We start from the raw sequence: 24,233 nt of genomic DNA, 5'->3' as shown, positions 1-24,233 counted from the left end.
AGCAAAAGAGCAATGAGCAAAAAGCCACACGTGGGGTTCAGTCCTCGTGGTTTCATCCCTCGTGGGCTAGACTGGGGCCAAGGGTGGGCGAAGAGATACAGAAATACAAAACTGTGAGCAGGGCAGTGGAAAAGGAGAGGGGGGCGCCCAAGACGCTGTGCCTGACTGAGCAAATAGGGGATTTTAGAGAAAAGACAAACGTCGTGTTTCCGTAACGGAAAGGCCTCCCGCGAGGGTGGCCCGCAGGGAAACCGGGCAGCGACAAGGCAGAGCACTAGAGGTTGCGCAGAAGTCACACGCTGAGATGCTGCGGTTAGAGGCCAGGAGGGCACGGGCAACTTGAAAGTGAGCGCGAGCTGCGCGTGCGCACGCGATCGCCGGCCGGAAGTAGCTGTGAGGAAAGGGAGCGGCGGGGGAGGGAGTCTCGGGCACGCGGGAAGTGACGTCTTTCGTCGCGCGCGGGGGCTGTCGTGGTGGTTTCCAAACTCCTCAGACAGTCTTGCCGGCTTAGGCCCCGAACCCGAACCTCGAGTCCCAGTCCCTCAGGCTTCGGCCCCCGATCTGCCGGCAGGATGGTGAAGCCCAAGTACAAAGGACGGAGCACCATCAACCCGTCCACCTCCAGCACAAACCCTGGTACGGGAGCAGGGGGAGAAGGCCTTTGGTGCTGGAAGTTCTGTGGGGAAGTTCCGCGGGGAAAAATGATGGTTTGGAGGAGGGAGAATGATCCCGAGACCCCTTACCGAGGTTTAGCTAAGCTCCCAGCCAGCATGGGGTACGGGGGGAGCAAGCAGTGGTGTTTTGGGAAAGGCTCCAGGACTACCTTGGTAATTCGTGGCGACCTTTGACCAGCCACTTGCCTTAGGAGGCGAATGGGATGGAGATTTGGGAGCCCGAAGTTATGATTTAGGCAAATAGCGCTTTGAACCTCAGTTTTCTCCGCTGTAAAATGGGAAGAATGTGGGTTTAATGACTTCGGAAGGCCTTTTCAACCCTAAATCTGTGAACCTGCGCTCTGTAGCCCTCGGCTTAGTAGATAAAAGATCTTGAACTTGATCTTCACCGCTCTGCGGATGTGATATCTGGCGTTTATTGTGTATTAAGTTAGATTACATTAATGATTCTGGGGACGTGTGTGATTTCATTAGTGTGAGGAACTTGGAATTGAGGGAGTCCGTCCTCTGTTGCAAGATCGCACCTAGTCTCATGTGCACCCTAGAGAGTCAGTTACATAAATGATCCACCTGCTTTTACTCGGAAATGTTTCAGGTGGGACTCGAGCATATTCTTCCTGACGTCTAATTCTGAAAAATTTTGAAGTATTCAGTTTCTTAAAACCCTCACGTTTAGACTCTAGAGAGATAAAAGTGGAACTGCAAATTTGAAACAACAATAGCACATTTAGGCATCTTTAGGTTGAGAACTGAGTAGAATTGCAAAGGGGCAGAGCTTTTTTAGTAGTGACTAAACTCCCTAGTTTCCTTCTTTCCAAGTGTTAGGGGGTGGATCATTGAATATAGTCATTTCCAGCAGAAGAATTTGATGGCAGAGGGAGGAACAATGAGTGCAAATGGCAAAGGCAGGTTTTGACTGCATATAAGAGAAAAGCTTCCTGACAATCAGAACTGTCCAAAAGTAAAATAAGCTGCCTCAAAAAGTATGTTCAGCAATATAAAATCCAAGACTACTCTGAAGGACACAAAAATGCTGCTTATCCCCGCAGAATGAACTGATGGTGTCTAAATGTAAATGAAGCATACTTAAAAAAAATTGTATTTTTCTTGAGGATTTCTTGGGATTGAGGGGATATCTATGTTTTCATAATGTGACTTTTATGGAAATTTTTTTTCATAATTTCAATGCCTTCTTAGTGGGCAAGAGAAGGTTGGACAGAGAGGAATGGAAAGAATCTGGAACTCAAAGTTTTAAAAACCAATGTTAAAAATTGTTTTACATGTAAGAGGAAAAAATTTTTTTAATTTTAAAAGAGGTAGTATTCCTCTTCAATGGAGATCTGTTAAAGACCTTGCATCTTTGAAGTAAAAATTGAATGATGTTTTGTTGGAGATGTTGCAGAATGAACTTTTGTTCAGATACAGATAGAACTAGATATATCTCTGAGACTCCTTCCAACTCCAAGATTTTCTGCTTTTGTGACTTCTAATCTGCAAATTAGATGGGTATAAAAGCACTATAAGCTGGTGTTTTAACCTAAATTTGACAAGGGCTTGCACTTATTTTTCACTACTAAAAAGGAAAAATACAGTAGATCTGATCCCTAGAATCATCTTTTTTAGTACTCTTAAAAAACAACTCAGAAGTTACAGACATGGATCATTTAAAGCAAGAGATTATGATGTTTACTGTTGTAGTAAACTGGGTGGTTTTCATTTGTCTTATTAAATTTGTTTGCTCTGAGGATTGTAAAAGTCGTAATTGCAACATGACAGCCTCTTTGGAAGAGTGTGTCCATAAGTGCAGTTTCATTTCAAGTTCTAAAATGTTGAGTGAGCATTGGGAAGGAATTTAGAGACCATCTAAATTCAATCACCTCATTCAGCTCAGATCCAGAGGTAGAAAGTGGTGTAGACAATTTTTAAGTACCATTTATAGATTTTTAGATCTAAACAGTCAATATTTTTTTAGAAATGTTGGCTTTAAGAAAAGCTGTATAATTTGGAACTGTGCCCTTAAAATTTCTAAACTTCATGGAAATCAAAGAAAAAGGAAAAAGGTCCTATATGTACAAAAATAATTATCAGTGCTTTTTGAGGTGTCAAAGAACTAGAAACTGAGAAGTGTTTGTCACCTAAAGAATCAGGGGACAAATTGTGATATATAAGTGTAATTTGTGCCATAAGGAAAAAGATGGTTTCAGTGAAATTTGGTAAGGTTTACATGAACTGATGCAAACTGAAGTGAGCAGAATCACAGTAGAATAATTATACTATAACAGCATTGTAAAAACAAACAATTTGAAAAGACTTAAGAATTCTAATCAACAAAATGATTCATCATGATTCCAGTAGACCTATAATGAAGGATACTACCCATCTCCGGACAGGGCAGTGATAGCATAGCATAGGCAGAATAAGACAAAGTTTTGTACTTGGCCACTTGGGGAATTTGCTTGACTTGACTATACTTGTTTTTCTTTTTCTTTCCCATAGGAAGGGATTAAAAAAAAAAAAAAGCTTGATAAAGTTTTGTTTTTGTTTTTGTTTTTGTTTTTTCTGGAGATTATATATAGAAAATAGATGTTTGAGTGTCAGTACTGAGAGCAAGGGTAACCTTTGATGGTCCACTTATTCAAAGTGTTTTATTACTTTATTACATAAACAATATTTAATGGCTCCAGAAACCTTGATTTATTTTTTTTCTTGAGGGAGTAATGTAAGCTAGAGGTGACCAAGCCAAAAAAAAAAAAAAAAAAGTACATTGAAGATATTTAGATAAAAATTAAATCAGAAATAAATGTTACTCTAAAGTACTTAAAACCAAATTAACCCCTTTGATTACATTATAAAACCTTTGGCAGTTTTCTTCAGATGTTAATAATTCTGTTTATTGAGACCAGAATCATTGAATATTAGAGCAGAAAAGGATCATAGAGATCGTATAATACAGCTCTTTCATTTCATAATTGAAAACATAGATATCTGTTTAGGGCAAAGGCTCTTTACCTTCTGTGCCATGAACCATTTTGACAGACTGGGATTCTTTCAGAGAGTCATGTGGTGTTTTTTTTGTTTTGTTTTGTTTTTGCTGAAGCAATTGGGATTAAGTGACTTGCCCAGAGTCACATAGCTAGGATGGGTTGTGTCTGAGGTCAAATTTGAATTCAGATCCTCCTGACTTCAGGGTTGGTGCTCTCTATCCACTGCACCGACTAGCTGCTCCTGTAATGTTTGTTTTAAATTCTAATAGAAGGAACTGCTAAGTTTATGTTAGAATTCAATAAAAATAAATAGGTTAACTTTTTTCCCCCACATAATTTTAGCACCCTCCCCCCCCTTTATATGTAGTAAATGATTTGCATGAAATTACACAGCTAATCAATAGGGATTAGAGAAGGAAAGGGAGTAAGTTTTTCTTTATCTCCTTATTCTCCCCATTTTATAGTTGAAGAAACTGAGGCAAAGGTTAAGTAATGTAGCATGATAACAAAGTAGAGCAATTAGAATTGACAGATATCCTAACTTTTCAGTTAAGTACTCTTGGAGAATTTCCTCAAATGCTATAGTTTTTGAATGCAGGATCTGGAAGGATTCTTAAAGATTAAATTATTTAGGTCTACCTCTATTGGAGAATAATAAGGTGATTTAATACTGAAAGGAATAGAATTTAGGAATACTTAGAAAGGACCAAACTACAACTGTTAGGGGAGAGGGAGAGGGAGAGGAAGAGAGGGAGGGGAAGGGGGAGGGGGGGAGAGAGAGAGAGAAAGAAAGAGAGAGAGAGAGAGAGAGAGAGAGAGAGAGAGAGAGAATATGAGAGTATTTTATGTTTTAATTCTTAGGACAAAGAAAATAGATTTCATAAGTCGAAAATTTTTATCTCAAAGGAAAATAATATATACCTACATATGTATATATATTATACACACACACACATAAGTGTATACATATATACATACGTGTATGTAGGGGGTGGTATATTGATGTGCCTGGTCTAATATTTGCCTTGTTCGTCATTACCAACTTTTTAGATGAGGAAATTGGGGGAATAAAGAGCAATATTAAACAGCAGATTAAGTTTTGAAACAAAAGTTGTTTCACGTGGCTTTAAATAATAATGAAAAACTAATCTTTTGAGAGATGAGGCTGCTGTTTCAAAGAAATGTTCACTTGGTTTATCTGGTATCAGTGAGGTATTAGAAGTGACTTGTTAGTTGGATAGTATGCCATCTAACTTTTTTATGTCTTAGATCGAGTGAAAGGAGCTGGAGGTCAAAACATGCGGGACCGTGCGACAATCCGACGCCTTAATATGTATCGGCAAAAGGAACGAAGGTGAGCTCTGGATCCTGCTATATATCATTCTTACTAAACTTTAGTGTTTTGTTTTTGTTTTTGTTTTGCTGAGGCAATTGTGGTTAAGTGACTTGTCCAGGGTTACACAGCTAGGAAGTGTTAAGTGTCTGAGGCTAGATTTGAACTCAGGTCCTCCTGACTTCAGGGTTGGTCTTCTATCCACTGTGCCACCTATCTATCCCCAAACTTTAGCGTTTTAAGTAAATCATGTTTTGCCATAAATAAAATTTGTAGGTTTTGAAAAATTACTTTGAAGCTTTTCCAGGTTTATATATCATATTAAGTTGAAAGATAATAAATATGTTTGCTAATGATTTTATAGATAAGAGTTTGTTAGCTGCCAGATTGAAAATTATTTTTCTTTTAACAGACAATATGGAAGAATCGTTTTAGAACAGCCAAAAACCCCTCCTCCTTTTTACTCTCTTAATGTCAAATTCTAAAATGAAAAAATTCTGACACTTGGAAAATAGTGGCTGTAATTCTGCTGAGACAGCCTTTACTATAGTGACTTGCTGAGGGTGGCATTTTACTAGCTGGTCCTAATTTGTTTAGTAATTAGATTCTCTGTCCATTCTTAAAAAATGCATCATAACCAAAATTTTGATTAAATCAGTCTGCCTTAGTCACTCATTTTGCAGTTTGGTTTAGAATTTTGAGTTTTAACATGTCAGCCACTGCTTAAAATTCATTTAAACCAGCCCAGCCTGTACCAAAAATATTCAAGTATGTGAACCAGCCCAGCCTGTACCTAAAATATTCAAGTATGTGATCTCTCTCTCCCCAATGCTTTCCTCTCCAAATATCCAGATTATAAAACAGCATTGTTGACTACTCATCTAAGAGAAATTATTATTTGCTGCTTTCTCATAAGTGGGTGTGTAAATAACTTTTTGGTCATCTGATTCAGCTAAATAGGATACTTTTAGGTGATTGAATTCTTTGTTATTCATTTAGCTTTTAAAAATCAAAGATTCTTGAATCATCAGTGAATCATATTTTTTCATTGCCATTTGACTTTATATCACTATCCAAAATGTATTTCTTGAATTTAGAAACCGTCGTGGTAAAGTAATTAAACCTCTACAGTATCAGTCATCAGTAGCTTCTGGCACAGTGGCAAGAGTGGAACCCAATATTAAATGGTTTGGTAAGTATTTATATTGTCCACCTACTATTCCATTTGTTTTATAGATAATACATTCAGTGCTGGATAGAATAAAATATTCAAGGTCTCTGATGGCAATAAGTGTTTAGTTATATAGCATAGTTCAGGGACCCACAAATAGAAAAGACAGTGATAAGAAGTATGCTGGCAGTATTTCATCCATAACTTATTATTTTAATCCATGGTTGTTGCTGTTTACTTAAGTCTTCTTGAAATACGTCTTTATGACATGAAAAGCTTTTAAAACCTTCATGGTTCTTGGTTGGCTAGAGAGGTTGTTATTAATGTGGGATCATGGGTATAAACAGACTTTGACCATATTATGACCAAAAAATGATTTAACCTAAATTTACTTCAAAACTCTTTTTTTTTTTGATTGCCTGTATATCAGTAATTTTGACAATATCAGACTTCAGTGATAAGTGAAAGGATAATAAGGATAGTCCAGTTTTGAGTTTCCAAAACTTCATACAAGTTCCATCTTATATTGTCTTCCTACCTACTGGTGGCATCGTTTAAGCCATTGCTAAGCACATGAGGTACTACTGACATTGCCAGACTTCATGTGTGAAACAGAGCAAATTATCCCGACAAATTCCCTTCCTTGAGAGCCAGAGACTCGAGTTTGCCATTAGAAGAATCTTGATCTCTTGTGGGATGGCTGCTTCCTAGCACTTTGCATGACAGAGCAGGTGTTAAAAAATCTTTTCTAGAACCTGAATTCTCTAGTTAAGCATTTACATTGCAGGACATGGTTTAATTGCATAGCTCCTTAGACTTTACAACTTATGTGATACCTATCCAAAGGAAGTTTATTGTTTATTTTACTTTGTTCCCTTTCATGGATATATTGATTTAAAACATCCTTTTAACAGTATTTAGTAATTCTTCCAAATCTTCCCATATTTAGGAATGGTAAATGTGGCACTGTACTGAACCTCTTTTTGTTTCATACTTGTTGGCCTGCTTCTGATTGAGAGTGCTAGTTCCCTTGCCAAATCTATCAGAAAGGAAATTTGTCAACCCCAACTCCATTCAAAAGGATGTTTACTTTCTAGTTTTATATTCATTGATATCTTCCTTCGATGCCTCATCATAATGTGGAGCGGACCATACGTTCTTGAAGGTTGTGCCAATGGAATTCAAGTTCTGGCAGTGTTTACTAAACTGTAAAGCTTTGTATGATCCCAGTGCTAGACTTAGTAGAGCTGTCAGTCAGTTGGGGAAGTATCTACAGGAGGGGATGGTAGATCTTTTTAGACACTGAAGTCAGGAGACTAAAAAATCACGATTTGGATGATTAATGGATGAGTTATTGTTAGAGGATGAGTGGAGAAAGGCCTTAAAAAAAAAGAATTTTTATTTTCTTGTGGTTAAAAGTAGAAGTGGATAGATACATAATTTTTTGTTGTTCTAACATCTTTTGCTTCCGTTAGGTGCTCTTTACATAGTCATTTAATTTATTGAATGGCAGATATTTAAGGAGTGGGAAGTTAAAAATTTGCCATTCACAATAGCATGGTCATTACATTAAATTGAACTGTCCTTCATTTGTAAAAACAGGAAATACACGTGTGATTAAGCAGTCATCATTACAGAAATTCCAAGAAGAAATGGATAAAGTTATGAAGGATCCATATCAAGTTGTCATGAAGCAAAGCAAATTACCAATGTCTCTCCTCCATGACCGAATCCAGCCTCATGTAAGAATGTGATCTACCCCTCATGTGGAAATGAATTAGGTCTAATAAATCCATTACTCCAGATTGTTTTTCTTCTTAGAGGATAAAGGATTTAGAAGTAGGAATATTTACACTCTTCTTTTCTCCCTCAGAATTAAGTTGTTTTTATTTTGTGACTGGGGTGTTCTTTTGTTATCACTGACTTAAATGTTTTGGGGCAGATATATAATCTTGTTTTATTTGGAGGATGATTCCATCAAATATTCAGAAGTAGAAAGCATTGGTTTGAGTAGGATTTCATTTTATTGTTTGTTTGTTTTTAAAGAAAACAAAATTTGTGTTATATTGTGTTAGTTGGATTAAGTACTTGGGAGTCAGTAAGTTTTTAATCAATGACTTTGGCTGCATTTAGGTGATATTCTCTTTTAGATGAGAAGGTAATAATCTAAAGTGGAGCACAGTGAAAACCTAAGCTGACACTTAAATGTAACTGACTTGTCACTGAATCAGAGAAATGGACTAATGTTTACACATTTGTAAATAGTTTTTTGCTTTGCATAATAGTTCCTAGAAATGTAGTTAGTAATTATAGTTTCAGTTCCACTAAAAGCTGGGCTGGGGTGGAGATGGGAGGGTGATGGAAGGAAGAGCTCAAAAAAAAGCATCATTTTAAACAAAATAAGAATCAAGGTTTGGTTATTCAGATTCAATTAATGGAATGATTTCCTTCAGAGAAATAAAAGTATGATTCATGAGCCGTGGACAAATTGCTATTTCCATGTTCTGTTTTCTGGTATACTAAAGGTAGTCATTTAAAATTAGATTGAATCTGGTTTATGAGGAAAGAATAAAGAGGTTTTGTTATAGGTTAATGGCTTTTTCTCAGGCCTTGTCCTTGTAGCTTTTGAAACTACTGACCATCCCTACCTCGAAATAGGGAGAGAAGTTATTCTTTTCTTCTTGGGTTTTCATGACATTTCTTACCTGATTTTACTCCTACTTGTCTGATGATTGCTTTTAATCTTATTTTGAGCTGGGTGTCAACTCGGGCTCTGTTCTTTTCTTTCCCTTTACTCCTTTTGTTGTTGTTGTTGCAATTTTATCAGTTTCCATGAGTTCATTTATCATTTCTATGCAAATGAATCAAATATCTGTCCCACTTTCTGAGCTCTAGTCCCAGATGGTGAACTGCTTCCTGGACATTATTTTCTGGATGACCAATAAACATCTCAAACTTAGAATCTCAAGATTTTTTCCCCAAATTCACGCCTTTTCCTAACATTTCTGTTTGTATCAAGGATAGTACTCTCTCTGTAGTGCTTTAGATTTACAACCTAGGAATCGTTCCCAACCTCTTTACTCCCCTTATTGTCCATATTCAAGCTTGTCGATTCTTTCTATACAACATCTCTTGTATCTAGTTCCTTCTCTCAACTCATTGGTCCACTACCCTAGAAGGGGCCTTCATCACCTCTTACCTGGAATATTGCAGTAACTTCCTATTTGGTGTTTCTACCTCATACCTCACCTCTCCTTTCCAAATTGCCCTGTTGAATGTTTTTAAAATATGCCTGGTCATGTCACCCTCTCTTCTCAAGAGATTTCAGTGGTTCTGTATTGCCTCCAAGATAAATGATAAAATCTTTTATTGGTTACTTATAACTTTTCACAGGCTGAAGTCAGGCTGTATTTCTGTGTGTGTCATTTCACATTACTCCCTGTCACATACTCTTATGTTCCAGCCTTCTTGCTATTCCTTGTGACATTCTATGTCCTATATAATCTGTCTCTTCATACTGGAAATGTCATTTCTCTTTGTCTTTAAGACTCTAGCTCAATTCAAGTGCTAGCTCATTCCCTCTGCCCTTGCCTGAAACTTCTGTGGGTATGTAAGTTTGGGTTTTTTTGCATTTTTCTATGTATAAGTTATTCATCTCTGGCAAAACATAAATTCTTTGAAGAAGAGACTGTTTTGATTTTGTCTTTAAATCCCCAGCCCTAAGCCCATGGTCTGTTACATCACAAGCACTTATTAAAATCTTTATGGAATTGATTTATTGTTGACCATTTCAAATATTCCATGTTGCTAAACCACTTGGCCTGTATATTTTGGTACAAGAGAGTATCTAGTGTCATTGGTACACCTGGTGATACACTATGTATACTTCTTTATCCTAGAGGCAGTCAGGAATCACTGTAGCCATTGAACAGGAGGGAGGATGAAGGTATCAGACTTTTGTTTTAGGAACATTTTCTGGGCAGTTATGTGGAAAATGGATTGGATGGGAAATATGAGGGAGGGTTCCCAAACAAGATAGTTTGTAATAGCTCAGGTGAGAATTGTTGGAGGTCTAGGATCTGGAATGGTGGATCAAGAGTTGAGAAGAGGGGACAGATCAAGATATATTATTGTATAGGTAGAATTGATCACTTGGATATTGGGCAGTTAGACGAGTGAAGAGATTGAGGAAAATTGCTAGACCACAGGAGGCCAGGATGATCTTATTCTACCCTAATAAATATTTTCATATTTTTTCTTAAAAAACACAATTAAAAAAACCTTCACAATCTTCTATAATTTAAATATTAAGTACCTCCCATATATAGATAGTTCTTTTTTATATATAGTCCACTTTTACATGATGTGGATTTGCTTGAGAACGTGGGGGAGACAAGAAAAGAACTGTTCGACAGCACATGGTTCAAGGACACATGGGGGTCAGGGACAGAGAAGTGAAAACAAGAGGAATATTCAGGGGCTAGGGCCAGCCATGTGGGGACCAGACCAGAATCTAGAGTCAAGAAATGTAAGGGGCAGATACATGGAGGCTGAACATAGACAGGAGAAGATAAATGTGAACAGACTTGTCTTAAGTTCAGATGGACAGAAGACAGATTCATAGGGACTAGACAGTGGATGGGTGGAATTGGTCAAAAATCTCTTAACTCAGTGCCAGAGGTCTGCCTCCTAAAACCCATCCCTCATCCAGTGTGCATTCTGTTTTAACTCGTAGGGTTTTTGTATTGTTGGGAGGTTTTTTTGGGGGGTAAAAGTTGGAGAGAGATTGAAGAATGGAACACTGGGCTGAGGAGCAGAAATGCTCTATGTAACAGCAAAGTTAACAGATTTGGGGGAGATATGCATTTCTTTCAGAATTCTTTACATACTGCAAATTTATATAGAGCAAAAACTGTCTGTATGAGAAACTATTAGGCTTTGAGGATACAAAGATGAAATAAGACAGTCATGCTCAGGAAGCATATTGCTTCTGTGAAAATGTTCTAATACTTAAATTTCCAAATGATTACAATTAAGGAGCTAAAAACACATAAGGTGTCTCACAGTTTAGCAGTATTCTTTTTTTGATGCTTAAAAAAGAACTTGAAATGATGGGCAGAAGACAGTTTGTGAGGCTGTGCATAACTCCCTGCTGCTAACATCCTGTTACGTGATAGATCCCAACCAAAACAGTCACTTTCATCCTGCTTCAAAAATTCCTATGCCTGTAACTCCTTTATAGGCACATCAAGTTTTAGTTAGTATCAGGTTTCTTTTATCACATCTAAACTATTATTTTGGACTTTTGCTAGATGTTTTTCATCTGAAAAACTTTCCATGTGTATTTAATAAAAATGTTACCTAAATTAGGGAAAATGTTATCTGAAACTAAAATGCATCTTACAAAACAAGCAATTCCTTTTAGCCATGAAAGAAATGAACTTCCAAGAAAAAGTTGGCATTTACAGTTGGTTTAAAAAAAAACACAAATTTGAGTATGATTGTCCTTGACAAAATCTGTGAATTTGGCAAGTTTTGTGCACTTGTTTTTAAACCCCTCCCCCCCAAAGTGATCAGAAAGATAAGTTAATCTTCATCATTGTAGCTTTAATTACATTTGACTAAAGTTTATGATAAGTGAAATAAAGCAGAATTTTTGGCTGATCTTACAAAACTATTCATATTTGCTTTGATTATTTGTGTTACTTTGGTATTTCTCCAGTGAAACTTAGAAGAGTTCAGAATAGAAGAACAAGTGTTCATTCTACTTAAGCATTTCTGATTTAAAGTCATGTTAAAGCTGCACTCTTGTAAATGAATGCAGACAGCTTTCAAGATATATTACAACTTATTGCTCTTTCCTCCTTTCACTAGTTTTTACTATGGTTGTTTGTTTGTTTGTTTGTTTGTTTGTTTTAAGCATTCCAAAGTGCATATTCTTGACACAGAAACTTTTGAAACAACATTTGGCCCAAAGTCACAAAGGAAGAAACCTACTCTCTTTGCAAGTGACATGCAGTCTCTTATAGAAAATGCAGAGGCTTCAACTGAGACTTATGACCAAAAGAAAGATCGTGATTTAGTAACAGAAGATACTGGTGAGAGGTAAGACACTGGGTGAAGGAATCTAATGGGTATGTTGGGTTTGGTAGCTTTTTTTCTGGAAAAGTGCATCTTTTGAAAATCTCATTTGCTTTTTTTTGACACAAATGCACTACTCCTTGTCAAATAAATTTGCTTTTTAAAAAAGTTTAGAGTGGAAAGAATACTAAATTAGGAATCAGTTGTTCCCTATAAACATTAGTTTTCTTACCTATAAAATGAAAATAATCCTACAGAGGCTTGTCATCTTAGTATAGAGGAAAGAACATTGGATTGAGTATTAGAGGATCTGGGGTTGAATACCAACTCTGCCATTTGTTTGTATAACTTCTTATATAACTATCTAATTTGTATAACACTTAAGCTTTCTAAGCCCCGTTTTCCAAATTTCTCTGTGAAATGAGGAGTTTGGGCTAGATAATTTTCAGGGTAGCTTCAGTTCTGATCCCCGTGACCACACCTCACGGGGTTGTTGTGACTGTCACTATAAACCGACCTTTCTGTCACCACCAACACCAGCTGTTGACTGTCACCCATGGTTGACAAGGCCCAAGTGCCCTAGGAGGGACATCATCCTCAGAGCACTCATCTTGCTTCTATATTTGCTCTTAATCAGGGAAGCAACTCCTAGAGACATGGCCTTGCAACTGCTTTTAAAGGTTCTACAACCATAGCTATGGAAGACCTAGGAAAAAAAGCTCTTGCTACCAATGTTCTTGGCATTATTAAGTGGTTCAAAATGAAAAACTAAGATTTTATGGCTGGAAATGACATTAAAGCTGTTACATTACTATCTGCTTTGCTACTTCATTCTAAGGACCATGGAACCTTTTGACTTAGAACTAAAACCTTCCATATGTGTTGAATCCTCCATTAGAATGTGAGTTCCTTGAGAGCAAGGATTGTCTTACTTTTCTATTTATTATATTTCCAGTATTTAGCACAGTGCTTTACCCATACTAAGGGCTTAATAATTTTTTTTTTCATTCATTCATTCATGGACAACTTGTGTGCTTCATTGGTATGGATACAATGTCAAGTATTCTGGAGGAATGTCCCTTAACACTTCAGGTGGATCCCTATGGGGAACATATAGGAAGACATGTAGACAGGATGAGAAAGCATGGATGAATTAAAATCTATTAGAGGGAGTTAAACACAAAAATATTTGATAACTGCCCCTACGTACCCTTTCCTCGTAATTGTGAAGCTCAATAAGATAATGACCACTATAAAATGTATCATGCTCTACAAATAAAAAGTGATAGTAGTAATAATAATAAATACAGAAATATGAGATGAAGACTCAAATTCAGACCCTGAAATTTTATATCACTTTACTAGTTGTTTGCATTCAGTCCATTGTCATTGATTGACAAACACCAGATCAGTGGTTTTCATCTCTCCTTCTGGTATGTTATGTCTTAAATAGCATTTTCATTAAGTTGACAGCACTCTACTATTTCAGTTGCTTAGCTGTATCCTTTCTTATTTAGGAGTGAAGCACAAGAGGAGATATTTAAAAAGGGACAGTCCAAACGAATCTGGGGAGAGCTCTATAAGGTAAGAGATTAATCTCAAAGTTTCCTTAGTGCTGAGTTTCTTTAACAAACCCAAATCTTTTTTGAGAAAAGTGGTTTTACCTATTTAACATGTAAAGGACTGCTTGCCATCTGGGGAAAGGGATGGAGGGAGGAAGGGAGGGAGGGAGGGGAAAAATCGGAACAGAAGTGAGTGCAAGGGATAATGCTGTAAAAAATTACCCTGGCATGGGTTCTGTCAATAAAAAGTTTAAAAAAAAAAAAAAGAGAGAGAGAGAGAGAGAAAAGTGGTTTTAATCTACTGAAGTATTGACAAGGAAACATACCCCTCCTACCATTTTAGTGCGACCAAGTAAGTGAAAGATATATTAATTAGTCCAGGCAAATGCAGATCTTTCTTTTTGGGGTGTTGTATTACTCATGAACTGCTAATAGTCATGTCTAGGATAATTAGAAGTATGTTGTGACTAAGATTTGATTGGAAATCTGTTGTAATATCATTTCTATTTGGATTTATTTGATTATAGAGTTTTAGGTTAGAACTGGAAGGAATTTTAGACATTGTCTAATCCAGTCCTTTCATTACAAATGAATAAACTGAGTCCTGGAAAAGTAAAGTGACTTGCCTATTGTTACTCAGTGGTAATGCTTAATGGCAAAGTACCCTAATAAGATGGTTGAATCCATCTTGTTTTTTACTCAGAAAGTGATGATATATATATATATATATATAACATACACACATACACAGTCAATATACACACATACATATGCATATATTTATGTTACATGTATGTATTTGTATGTATGCACATATGATCATAAATATGCATTGTTGGCATGCTCAAACAGACTTGATGCATTAATTTGAAAGCATAGATTTTAAAGGTCTTTTGGAATACCACTGGCTCCCCTAATTTAAACTCATAATTGGAGTTTTAAGAACTTTTATGGAGTTCTCAGGCTTGAAGTCAATGAGTCATTTTAAGAAAGTAAGGGGCTCTGTTTGGTAATGCACTGAAGTCATATAGTAAGCCTAATTACTGGCAGATTAATTGATTTTCTTTTTTTTAAAGTCATCTATTGGTATCTTTTGGTTTTATATTACTTACACTTTTCTCTTCCCACCCTTCCCCAAAGAGCCACATATTGCAGAAATTTAAGTGAAGAATTGGATATCACACAAAATGATTCCAAGAGAAATAGATCATATCTTAATACTGTTCCAAATAACATAAAGAATTACACATAAAAGGGTAAAAAATATATAGTTATTCAAAACTAATACATCCATTGTTTGGCATTATATGAACCATTCTATAATTTTTGAAGCATTGTTTTTTGTTGAATTTGCCATTTTCATTGTTGTTGTTTATTGTGCCTGTTTTCCCTTTTCTCTTACTTCACTTTGCATCAGAACTATTCATTTTCAATTAATCCAAAGAGAGCTATTTAATAGACTTATGAAAGATGAAAGCTCTTTGAGGTTCTATTTGATCATGAGAATAGTTAGCAATTATAAGTCTGTTTGTTACCCACTTTCCTTCCTCATAGTACTGTTGCAGTTTTATTTGTAAATAGAAAAATGTTATCTTTTCCTATTGAATTTTTCTTTCATTCTGTGGTAAACCATTTTTGCTTCTTTGGATTTACAGGTGATTGACTCATCAGATGTTGTAGTTCAGGTTCTTGATGCCAGAGATCCACTGGGCACACGCTCTCCTCACATTGAGACTTATCTCAAAAAGGAAAAACCCTGGAAACATCTAATTTTTGTTCTTAACAAATGTGATCTTGTCCCAACATGGGCAACAGTAAGTATAACCAACCTTCTCCAGGGAACTTTATAGTGGCTCTTGCCTTAGCAACAAGTAGTTTTTGAAGAGGCTGCATGATTTGGGAAAGTGTTAGTTTTCCATTTGTTTGTTCTGTTGGTGGAGTACAGTATTTTTGTAAAAATACTGTAAATATAGTGGTTAGTGATAACAGAATTGCATTGTTTCCCTGGGATTATAAGATTAGTAATAGTAAAAGATAACTGCCATAATGCATTACTTTGTCATCTATGCCTTTCTTGTTTTTAAATCTTTTACACATAGGCTCTCATTGGATCGTTTAAGCAAATCTAAGAAGCTTCAAAGTCAGGTGCTATCATTCCCATTTTGTATATGAGGAAACTAATGTTCAAAGAAGTTATGACTTGCCCAAACTCTTACAGCTCCACTTGAGCTGTTGTTTCCTCATCCCTACTAAAGTGCTCCTTCCATTATCCCATGGTGTGTGTGTGTGATGGCACAGTAACTGGTGTTCCCAGAGCATGGTAGATAAGTCTTTTCAAGAGATATCCATTTCAGTTACTAGTCTGTTTCAGATTTTGTTAATTGCCTTTAGGAGCAGTGAAGGTATTTCTACAATATTGTTTTGCATTTGTAAAATAATAGACAAAACATTAGCTGTATATTTGAAAAACACTCCTGCAATTCAAGTTCTGATTTTGCCTTGTACTATAAATAAACAAGTTAGAGTTTATGGTTTTCTATGTGAATTTCTAGTTTACCAATATATCTTTTCTTTTTAGAAACGATGGGTTGCAGTTCTCTCCCAGGATTATCCAACACTCGCTTTTCATGCAAGTCTCACCAACCCCTTTGGCAAAGGAGCATTCATACAGCTTTTACGTCAATTTGGAAAGGTATCAAGATATGATCTATTTCTCTTGGAGTCATTTTGTATGATAACTGTTTGTTCACTTAAATTGAATGTCTTGTAATGGTGCTCTTCATGGAAGAGTGAGGAAGCAAGTAGTCAGAGGTAAATAGTGTACAAATGCCTTTTATCTGATTCTCGGATCTAGTTTGCCTTGAAAGATAAGGTGTGGTCTAGAAATACCAAAATTATTTGGAATTGTTTTTCTTTGGTATGTGGGATCAGAGGTAAATGTGTTAAGTACTAAAAGGGAGGTCTAGTGAGTTGGGACAGATAGAGAATTTCTTCTAAGGATTCTGTCAGGCCTAGTGAAATGTCAATGGTACTTTCCTTATGATGACTAATCCCTTCTCTGTGATGTCATGTTGGATTTTTAAAGTAAATTTTTAACTAACCATAGAGATTTCCTATTTATTCCTGGGTTTCATGACCTACATATTTTCAAACTTAAAACATACATATAATTTCACATAGAAGAGAAAGAAAATTCTTTGACTTATTTAAAATCTGTGTTTCCATTTGGACATACATAAATGTTTTTCAATATGACTGTCCCCTCTTATCCTAACCAGACTAATATTATGAGTTCTTGTGACTGAAAAATGTATCACCTAGTGACCAGCACTCTGATGAGACTCCTTCTCAGGCTTGTTTGAACCTCGCTTATTTACCCCAATGATGTTGAGTTTTTCCAACTTGGAGGAGGACTCCTCCTTTCTCCTCTTTTCCCCTCTTTGCCCATCCTTTTTATATTGTATTGTTAATATAGGATCTTGGATTGAAAACTGGAAGGTTCCTCTAAGGGCATCCAGTCCAACACCCTAATTACCTGTAGGAACCTTCTGCAACAATAAGATTGGGATAGGTTTTTGGTAGAGCAGAGATAAGTAAAAATCATCTCTGTATTAATGTTTCTTAATTGTGTATTAATTGATTGTTTTTCTAATAGTTGCATACTGACAAGAAGCAAATCAGTGTGGGATTCATTGGCTATCCAAATGTTGGCAAGAGCTCTGTGATAAATACTCTGCGTTCCAAGAAAGTTTGTAATGTGGCTCCCATTGCAGGAGAAACCAAGGTAGGTCTGTTTGGAAAGGGAGTCTTGTGGTTGTATATCTCCATCACAAAAAAAAAAAAAAAAAAATTGGACATTGCCTGGATCCCTGAGCACTCCTATCATTTTCTGAATGAATCTGTTTTGGAGAGTTTAGCCTCATAGACTTAGTTTAGGAGCAAGAAATGAGAACAACAAATCCAGTTTGTTGGTGTGTTGTAAGTTGTTGCATACTTTGATAAAAGAGCATTTTATAGACATGATTGCGTACATACCATTCATATTTGCCTGTTTTTAATTTTTCTTATATTCCTGCTTTCTACATCAAAGGAAAGAAAATCTGATATCTGGATTTGAGAAAACTGTCATTCTTTTGTCTAGGTTCTGGCCATTATGGGTACTGGCCTTATGTACAGAATGTTTGGAGAGCAGCTTGTTTCTGAATAGAGGGAAAGGGGGCAGGTTTGCTATTGAGATTTCAGCATTTTTTTTAAAAAGCAGGGGAAGGCTTACTTGTGAAATTTCTGTCAGCATCATTTTTATTCCCTTAGGTTATAGAAATTGGTTTATTCAGTGGAAGTGTCATATACATGGCACAAAACATAAGAGGTAATTGGTACATGGGGCAGCCGGTGGTACATGCAGTGCAGTGCTGAGAGTACCCATCCTGGAGTTTAGAAACTCCTCTTCCTTATTAGTTCAAATCTAGCCTCAGACAAGAGTGGTATGATACTGGGAAAGTTACTTAGCCTAGTTTGCCTCAGTTTCTTCATCAGCAAAATGAGCTGAAGAAGAAAATGGAAAACCATGCTAGTATTTTTTTCAAGAAAATTTCAAATAGGGTCACAAAGAGTTGAACACAACTGAACAACAACTACAGTTGGTAAATCTGTTACTGAGAAAGTTGCTCTTCAATGGGTCTCATATGAGGGTGTGGTGTATCAGTCGGTTGTTAAGAACAAACTCAGTAGTGAAGAGAAGGATGTTTTCTGACTTTTTGGTCTGCCCTCAGGTCTGGCAATACATCACCTTAATGCGTCGGATATTCCTTATTGACTGTCCAGGTGTGGTTTACCCTTCTGGAGACTCTGAAACAGACATTGTGCTGAAAGGAGTGGTGAGTGTTTTTGGTCCCATTCAATTATGACCTTTGGGGGGGTCTTTTAGATGATTTTTACTTTACTCACACAAAAGTAATTTGAGGTCTGTCAACAATATAGTGCTGAGCAGGACAGCCTTTGTACTTTTCCCTGTTTGAGTGGTGGGTGAAATCCTAGGCATATCTGATCAGCTTTGTCCCACAGAGGATTTCTTAAGTTTATACATAGGATCCAGAAAGAAGCTAGACTTCTGTTTATTCTGGGCCTGTGTTCAAATTTGTGGATTTAAAGAGTTGAGTCATTTTGGAGTCTAGCTGTATCCTTGCTTCTGAATATAACCAAAACCAGTAAGTGGTTTCTTTTAGCCTTTAACAGCATTCATGAGTGTATATTGCATCCCATTTTAAACTAGTCCTTCCTCTTTAAAATACTGTAGTCTGTAGGATTAGCAGGAGGCACCCAGGGGTTAAGCTGTGTGGGAAAGCTGCACAGCTGAAAGTCCGTGATAGAACACTCACTTCATGGTTCTTAGTCTTTAGGAGGGCTCTCAGCAATTTGGACTCTCATTGAATGCTGTTGAAATTTTTTAGCAGTCCTTTTTCCCCCCCCCTTTCTCATGGTTTTTCCCTCTTTGATCTGATTTTTCTTGCTCAACATGACAAATATGAAAATGTTTAAAAGGATTGTACATATTTAAGCTATATCAGATGGCTTGCTGCCTTAGAGGTAAGGGGAGAAAAAAAATTTGAAACACAAAAGTTTTACAAAAATGAATGTTGAAAACTATGTTTTTGGAAATACATGTTTCTGTATTTGAAAAATAAAATACTATTGGAAAAAAAAATTTTTAGTGGCTTCAACATTGGATGTGATTTGAACAACAGGTCTTGCCTTTCCTTTTTCTTTCACCTTTTTGCCATCCTTCCCTCACTGCCAGACTTGCTTCCTGATTCATGGTTCTGATTATACATTATACCACTGCTTGGCATTTTTCAAAGACCCTTCAATCTGACACCACCTTAATCTCCCAACTTTTTCTCAAATAATTGATCCCAGGGAAAGCATACTGGGTTTGGAGGAAGTTCAAATCCCACCTCTGCCTTTTACCATTTACTATCTATGACTTTGGGCAAATCACATAATTTCTTTTTATTTCTTTTTTTGTAAAATGAAAGATTTGGACAAGATGGCCAAAATCTGTAATCGTAAGTATTCTACAGTCCAGCCAAATTGGACCACTTCCTGTCTGTCCTGTACACCACCTGCTTTGTGGCCATTATGCTGAGAGAATATCCTCCTGGACTTATTGAATTCTTATTCGTCCTTTAAAGCCCAAGTTAAAAACTACCTTCAGAAAATTTCCCTGATTTACCCCAGTTGGTGATAATTTCTTCCCATTTGGACCTCATTTTGCTATACAATATTTATGGAACAAATTTTCTAAAACATGTTAATTATTTGTAAGCTCTATAGGTCAGATTCTGTATGTTATCGAAACTTTCTCTCCCCTCCAGAGCCTAGCACAGTGTTTGTTCTATAGAATGTTGGGGAATTTTTAAAGTTTAACTGGATATTGTTTTTAAGAACTACAATGAAGCTTGCAAACATCAATTTCTTTGCTATTTTCTAGGTTCAAGTTGAAAAAATTAAGAGTCCTGAAGACCATATAAGTGCTGTGCTTGAAAGGGCAAAGCCAGAATATATCAGTAAGACATATAAAATTGATTATTGGGAAAATGCTGAAGACTTCCTAGGAAAGCTAGCCTTCAGGACTGGAAAGCTTTTAAAAGTAAGAAAGAACCTCTCAGTGTAATGTCCTATATACTAATAAGACCAACTTCAGTGTGTTCCGTAGTGTAATATGGTAATTAAGTATGTGATCAGTAATAATGGAGCTGAAAAGTGAGGTCTTTGTAGGCCTCTAATCTGGTGGCTAGTTTTGTTCACTGCTCTGATAGAAATCTGTTGTGTGATTTTTTTTTTTCAGGGTGGAGAACCTGACCTGCAGACTGTGGGCAAGATGGTTCTCAATGACTGGCAAAGGGGCCGAATTCCTTTCTTCGTCAAGCCACCCAATGCAGACCCCCCATCAGCCTCCCAGGTAAGAACGAGAGAGAGATAACACTAGCAAATCTTAATACTTAAGGTACAAACCTCTTCTGCTGCATTCAGCTGATATCGTTTGATTTCTTGTTATAATTTTACCTGTACAATTTTTGTTGTGCTGTGGGGTCCATTCATCTTTCCTAGTCCATTGAGGAATCACCACTTGGAGTTAGGGAAATAAATAGCATGTGGCTAAGTTTGAAATGGTGTTTTGAGGGATTACTTATGACAGGTATTTAGTGAAAATATAATTATTATGACACTTGTAATTTTTGTTAAAATAAAAACCAAAAGTGGTATTTACATAGTGCTCCCAGGTGTGTAAAGTATTTTATGTTCATTATGTCATTTGAAGCCCAAAACAACACTATGAGATATGTAAAGCAAGGATTTTCTTCATTTTACAAATGAGAAAACTAAGGGACATACATGTGGTCATAGAACTACTGAGTGCAGAGTGCAGGTTCAGACTTGAATTTTCCACTCCACAGACAACCCTTCTTCTATATCATACCCCCACTGCCTCAGTTATGGTGAGGATGTGAATGTATCCAAATGTGTTGATATGACAGGTTAAAATAAAAAACTAACTTGATTTGGACTGACAGGAGACAGTGGAAAATGTTCTTGATTCTTTGCCTTGCTGAATTCTGAAGAATCTTGTATTCATATTTATCAAACTCTTTCTCCTATCTCTTCATTACCTCTCTTTCCAATTGCACTTTGTCATTCAGATATATACAGGTCTTCCCTGACTCAAAAAAACAAAACAAAACAAAAAAACCTCTTATTGCCTCAAGATATAACCATTGTCTTTCTTGAAAGCCTTTTACTGCCATACTTGATTTAGGGTTTTGTAATGCCTTCCTTTTTGTACCTAATTCTTCCTCCAGATTCCCTCCCTTCAGGCTGATAATGTTCTCAATTCTCACTGATAATTTCAGTTGCCAAGTCATGGATAACACAGGGTTTTTAAGTTAGAGAGCTCTTACAGATCATCTTAGGCAGCTAAGTGGCACAATAGAGACAGACCTGAGATCAGGAAGATCTGAGTTCAAATATGGCCTCAGACACTTCATAGCATTGTGACTCATAATAAATACTTGAGAAAAATTTTTTGACTGGTATTAAATTAGATTAGTTCTGTGCCATGACTGGATTTAGAGTATATGTGGTGCCTTCAGCATCCAGGGAAAAAGTAGCTTTACATAGCAATCCTGCAGGTACAATCTTAAAAGCTTGTGTTTTTGCCTGTTCAATAGTTTCCAACATCCTTGGTGATTTCGACAGAATCATCCCATGAAACCAAGGAGGAAGAGGAGGAAACTGAAAATCAAGAAACCACACTTGTGGCTGAAAGGAAAGAGGAGGAGAAAGAGAGCAGTGACACAAATGCTGAAATGAGAGAGCTCCTGGCACGTGTTCGACAGAACTTTGGCAGGATCAATGTTGTGCCTCAGTTTACGGGAGAAGATCTGGTCCCTGTGGAGATCTCAGATAGTGAAGGAGAATTTGATGACTCCTTTGGAGAGGAGGAGGAGAAGGAAGAGGAAGAACAACAGCCTAAAAAAGAGCATGAAGAATTAAACCAGGCATCCCAAGGAAATGTAGAAATTAGCAGCAAAGCAGTTATTCAAGCTCTGGATGAAAAAATTGCTAAATACAAGAAGTTCTTAAATAAAGCTAAAGCCAAAAAGTTTTCAGCAATCAGGTAGCGTGTCATTGCATCTGACAATTACAGTTTGGGTATAGTGTCTTTTTTCTTAGGTTATAAGGTCCTGGGACAATATATAGTTCACTTATGTCTAAATAGCAACATATAAATAACTTTCAGTTAGGTAAGTGATAGTGTCTGACTTGTTTAGTTCTTCAAGTATAGAAATAATTTGGGTATTTCTCTTTGTTGACTGACAGGCTTTCCTAATGGGTTTTTCTTTACCAGATGATATTGAGTATAGCTCAGTATCTTACTGTCTTTGTGATAGTCTCTGAGTCATTTCATTGCTTTCCTTTCTCTTATAGAATTCCCAAAGGTCTTAGTGAACAGGTGTTTTCCAAACCTAAAGAACAAGATATAGAAGAAAAAGGTAAAGTAAAAGACATTCAAACATGGTTTCCAAATTGAACCTGGCTTTTTAGAGCAATGGAATGGGCACTGATTTTGTAGTGAGAAGGCACTCTTTATGTTCTCTGGCTCTGACTTGTGGCTCTGACACACCCTTCCTGGGTGACTCTGGAAGTCATTTAATCTCTTAGAGCTGTAGTTCATTTTCATTTTGTGATATTTGATAAATTTTAAAGTAGTACGGGAATGTGAGTTTATGTGTGATTTCCACATAATAATAGTAAAGTTAGCTTTTTTTTGGTCACTAGATTTTTTTCCTTGTAAATACTGAAATTTCCTTGAGTATTTATAGGTGATTTTGAACTTTTCTTCATCTAAAGAAATTATCTAACTTCAGTAACATATTCACTGAGAATGCAAAGAAAGTTTTCTAATTTCCTTCTTGAGAAGAGTCCAGTGTTATTCCTAAGCCAGTTATTTAGTCCACAGCCCTGTAGTTTCTATGTTCAAATTACCATTCCTTTTTCAGGACATACCAAGAAGGGAAAAAAGAGAAAGGCACATGAAGAGGAGGAGCCTGAAAATGAGTCTGAAAAGCTTACGTCAAAGGCAGTAAGTTTTCTCCATCTTTCTCTACCCCAGAGTGCATATTATAAAGACCACTGTGGAAACTCTCATAACTTTACTATGACTTTTTGAAATTACTGTGAGGGAGCCAGAGCTGTACCTTGTGACCACAGTTCTATAAGCATTCTCTCTTAAAGGATGAGTAAGCTTAGGAGTGATTGACATGTCCTAGAAATAGATTAAGTTGCCAAAATAAGGCATGATTACGGGATAGACTTCTGAAATAAACACACATCATCTAGTAGGAAGGATGCTTAAAAACATCCCAGTGATCAGAAAGAGGTATCCTTTTTTGGTAGCTTTCCTGGTTTGACTCTTGACTTTCATTTTTTCAGCGAAGGCGAGCAGACCGTCAGAAGAAAGTCAAAAAGATTGGAGTTCGATACTATGACACTCACAATGTGAAAAACAAGAATAGGAACAAAAAGACCACTAATGATGCAGGGGGACAAAAGCATCACCACAAACAGTTCAGACGGAAGCAGTAATTTTTTAATTGGTTTATTAAAATTTATAAAAATATACAATTAGTTGTTTTCATTTTCTTCATACAGAGTTTGCATTTTCAAGACCACATTGCTGCTGTTCTGATCTGACATTAAAAATCATTCATGTGTACTTGGAAAAAATACACCAAGAGACACTGCTATTGAATTTGGGATTTTCGGGGATACTTCGAATAATCTGAGTCTTGCCAAGAGGCAGTTCTATTTAGCTGGCAGATACAGAAGTTATTGGTTTTCTAATTCGTGTTTTGTTAGATCAGAAGC

At 36.6% G+C, this 24,233-nt stretch overlaps 1 protein-coding gene across 1 annotated transcript; it reads left to right on the top strand.

Moving 5' to 3' along the window:
- Positions 1–453: 453 nt before the first annotated feature.
- On the top strand, positions 454–23,990 carry GNL2 (G protein nucleolar 2). The gene is made up of 16 exons (XM_051987720.1): positions 454–636; positions 4,928–5,012; positions 6,089–6,183; positions 7,765–7,904; positions 12,083–12,267; positions 13,761–13,827; positions 15,461–15,619; positions 16,384–16,497; positions 17,461–17,589; positions 18,578–18,682; positions 20,296–20,454; positions 20,653–20,766; positions 22,034–22,482; positions 22,794–22,858; positions 23,366–23,448; positions 23,799–23,990. The coding sequence occupies exons 1-16, from the start codon at positions 573–575 to the stop codon at positions 23,949–23,951; spliced, it is 2,166 nt and encodes a 721-aa protein (XP_051843680.1). The 5' UTR covers positions 454–572; the 3' UTR covers positions 23,952–23,990.
- Positions 23,991–24,233: the final 243 nt, after the last annotated feature.

Source organism: Antechinus flavipes, chromosome 3 (genome assembly GCF_016432865.1).
Source record: "Antechinus flavipes isolate AdamAnt ecotype Samford, QLD, Australia chromosome 3, AdamAnt_v2, whole genome shotgun sequence".
Classification (NCBI taxonomy): Eukaryota; Metazoa; Chordata; class Mammalia; order Dasyuromorphia; family Dasyuridae; genus Antechinus; species Antechinus flavipes.
Note: the sequence above shows the minus strand (reverse complement) of the source record. Positions and strands in the feature narration are given on the sequence as shown.